We start from the raw sequence: 3,913 nt of genomic DNA on the forward strand, positions 1-3,913 counted from the left end.
GATAATATAAATCAGTGGATAACTGTCCATGTGTCACTCGCTTCTTCACACTTTTCTTTGAATTATCTTCATTATCTTCAGATACAGTCTCGCAACAAACGTGAACAAAGATTTTACTAAACTATGTATCTACGCTTTATGTTGATCGTTAACCCCTGTAGCTTTAGTCATTCTGTATCGTGAGAGTAAATAGAAGTTTAATGAATTCATGTCAATTTATTTTGATGAAATTAAAAAAAAACTCAATACATTCAATCAGTGTTGTTTATTTTTTTTTCGAGAAGTTTATCTATTGAACGTCTTTCATATATTTTTTCCTAAATCTTTCAGTCTCCCGATGGATCTTCTGATTTCGTCATTTCTTCAATTACATTCGACGCCTGAAATTGTGATGATACATTTATATGTAGTTTGAATAATTATCAAAATATTTACTATCAAAAACAAACTAAATAATCTTCTTAAGGAAGAAATTATTGCAAGGGTCTCAATTTAAGCGATTTATTTACCCATTTGTAAAATGTAGCAAGGCCCGCACTGAAATCTCGAATGGTCTCTTCGTCGTAAAGTCGAAGTATTTGAGAAGATTGATGAATCATGTTTTTAGTCACGTGTGTGGAGTTGAACTGACGCACGCGCCTTAACAGTCCTTCTTTTCCTGTCCTTCGCATCAATGCTTGTATCTGCTCCCATTCCTAACACACAATTTAAATTTACTCATTAACTGTTTTTGAAGAATACTCTAGTAAACATAAAAAATATACTAATAGCTCTTACCTCAAGTCGCCATTCATCTTCCCCTAGGAGGATATATGTTGCTTTCATGACGTCATAAGCTAACGATTTGGGGTGTTTATAGGTCTGAATTTCAGAGATTGTCGTCTGCTTCATTTGGAGAATTTCGTGAGAAAATATCTTTAGCTTTTGCAACTGTGATAACAAATCATCTGCTTCCTCGATAAGATTCTCAAGATCGGACGCATACTCAGATGATTTCGCATTTTCTATTGCTTCTTCTAGTTTCTCACCATTCCTTCTTGCAATTGCATCTTTCAGTTCTGATGATGCAAAAATATCAATATAGAAATAATATTGCGTATATTATTTTGATTTAAAAAAAAAAGAATTGGCATTTTTATTTATTACGAAGGTTATACCTTCCTTCAAACACTCTGAAACCATCCTGCATTGAACAGAATTCGGTAAAACATATATTTACTACCTTTTCGCAGAGTCAGGTACGCCAATCTATCTTCTGCATTTTGCCGATCTCCTTTGTCTTCTAAATCCATTTTATCGAAGTCATCAAGAGCCTTTTGGAGAGCCTCTAAATTATTGGAACAGGTGAAATCCTGTAATGCCTTCCTAATTCGTTTTTCTATCGGATTCTTGAAAAACAAAAGTCAAGAAAAATTAAACTCATTGCTGAAAAATATATCAAAAAATGATCACAGTCCAACCTACCTCGTAGGGTTTTCGCTTTTTGTTGATATTTTCCGATGTCAAAAGGTAGTTGCAGGCATTCTTAAATGAACCATCGGAATCTCTGTCTTTAGCGTTGATCTGAAGCGCATATTCTCTTTTTTGAGGCAAATGAACATTAATATCCAGCTTATGGCTTTTTATCTTATGAGTGACATGTCTAGTCTCTTGTTCCATATTATCGTGTATCAAGATTGTTTGGACTACCACTTTCTTTGTTATATTAAATATAACGTTGAAATTCATTGTTTGTTTGATATCGATGAAACCCGTCTTGTGAGACTCCGCTCGGAGCCCCGCCTCTTCCGTTATGGAGTTGGGACCAAATCCATAATCTGGATTATAAGGAAATGGTTTTATATAGTTAACATCCTCGTTACACTCAAGTTTGAAATCACAAAGGGGAGAGTCATCACCAAAGACCTCTAACTTATATATCCCTTCATTCGGAAATCGAACTCGGAATCTAGTTGAGGACCCTTCATTAAATATTGCTACGTATCTCTCTAGCTGGATTTCAGAAGACATGACTGAATTTGATTCCTCATCATTGAAATACAAGTTGTATGCGTACAAACTTTCCTCCTTGTCTAGCCTTTTTATTCCAATTTCGCATACTCCACGAATAGATGTATGGAGACATTTATTCGGTGTTGTTAATTTGTAGTGATTCTGAAAAAAGTTTCTTCTACAATGTGCAATGTCTATGAAGTCCTGTTTGGAGAATGGCCTAGTAAGAAGCTGCCATTTCGAGTCATTGGGATAACAATTGTAGATAAACTCTTCTGCCTCCGTAAGGAAGAAATAGTCGTTTGTACGGATGATTGTTAGACCTGATTTCTCTAACACCTTTTCCTATATTATTTTTCAATCAATAGAATGTAGATTGATTGTTTTTAAATTCTATGAATTATTCTTGAAGGATATCTACATAAAAATGTGACAGGGCAAATATTCTTTAAAGATTATGCAAAATATTCAGGTTCATACACACATCATTCTGTTTTAATTTTATATACCATTAAAATTTATACCTTCGGTTTCAACTAGAGTCCATGTACCCTTAGAGTGACCAACCACTGCTGAGAAAGCCCAAAGCGGAAACACGAAGCGCCACCCTCCGGCTACATACACTGCTGTCCATGAGTTGTAAAGATCGTCAACATCTCTGTCACCTACTTCGTAGGACGCACTTTTTGCAAGACCCCGAATAAGTACGCATGGGATTTTAACAGCCCTTGAAGATAAGAAAAGATAAGAAATTTATTAAATAAAATGTTTTGCACACACATATATATATATATTGTACTTTTTTGTTCTTTTTTGTATTATATGATTTTCTGCACCTTACCTACAAAGACTTATGAATAAGTAATTGTACGAGCGTTTTCTTTGTGTAACTTGTTGTAAAATGGCTTTTGGCGAAGTAACAAGTTGATTTTTATCGTCCTGTTCAGATTTTTTTTTCATTGATCCCTGTAAACCAATCCAAGTGAAGATCGCGCGCACTTTTTGCACGTCATTTGTTAATTCATCGGTCAGAGCATGCGCCAAGTCATCCAAGGACTGATAATCTTCAACGTTAATCTAAATATAATAAATATAAATTCCACCATATACAAAACAATGCCCCCCTCTGCTCTGAAAGCAGTCGGTACATGAGTACTTCTGTAATTATGTAAACCACGGGGAACCAGGAAGTTTTGGTTTTTGGTAGTCCAAAAAATGATAGCTTTGAAATATTAAAGGTGCATGGACACTGATTTGAAGTTAATATTTTCTGTATAATGTCACGACTTAAATATTTTGGTAGCATTTCACACAAAAATATATTAAAAATTTTACTTCATCTAAAAGTAAATGAAACTTGAAATTTTTTGACGAGTTTCAAAAATCGAAAAAAAGCCATTTGTACGCTTTAATTAACTTATTAGTCTGAATTAAAAACCTTACATTATATTATTATATTTTATTCCTATTTACTAAGGAAAACTGACAAATTAAACATATTTATACTAATTTTTTTTTTGATGCAGATTATTGAAATTATGAAGTGTTACTTGTTTAGCCTTCGTATCTGCTGAAGATTTATCTTGTTCTGTGAAGATTTGCTCCTTTCTTTTAACGTTTGGCTTGGGTGGAGGGTATTCCTCTACTATGTCTTCTAAATCTCCCTATTAGGCAGAAAAACAAAGCGAGGCAAGATTAGGATACACCAATTATTTATTTCTTTTCATGCACAAACATTTCCTTACTTTTGATACCACAGAAATAAAGCAGTGGAAGAGAGTTTGGTTTTAGAATTCATTTTCTAGTACATAGGAAGTACAAGAGAAAAGCAATATTCATGAGACTTTTTTAAGTTTGATTATTCTATACAATTCATGCGTTTTAAGCTAAAGGTCTTGTAAAAAAAAATCTGAAAAAAATA

General features: G+C 33.6%; 1 protein-coding gene across 1 annotated transcript; it reads right to left on the reverse strand.

Moving 5' to 3' along the window:
- Positions 1 to 326: 326 nt before the first annotated feature.
- Positions 327 to 2,319, reverse strand: LOC134259198 (lim and transglutaminase domain protein ltd-1-like; the record flags this gene model as incomplete). Its single annotated transcript, XM_062741795.1, has 5 exons — positions 327 to 380; positions 510 to 695; positions 778 to 1,058; positions 1,223 to 1,388; positions 1,465 to 2,319. Coding segments are annotated over 5 exons (1,542 nt in total), but the record flags the coding sequence as incomplete, so codon positions are not given.
- Positions 2,320 to 3,913: the final 1,594 nt, after the last annotated feature.

This window comes from Saccostrea cucullata, unplaced genomic scaffold (genome assembly GCF_032062105.1).
Source record: "Saccostrea cucullata isolate Sc308-1 unplaced genomic scaffold, CSIRO_AGI_Scuc_v1 ctg1365, whole genome shotgun sequence".
In the NCBI taxonomy this organism is placed as follows: domain Eukaryota; kingdom Metazoa; phylum Mollusca; class Bivalvia; order Ostreida; family Ostreidae; genus Saccostrea; species Saccostrea cuccullata.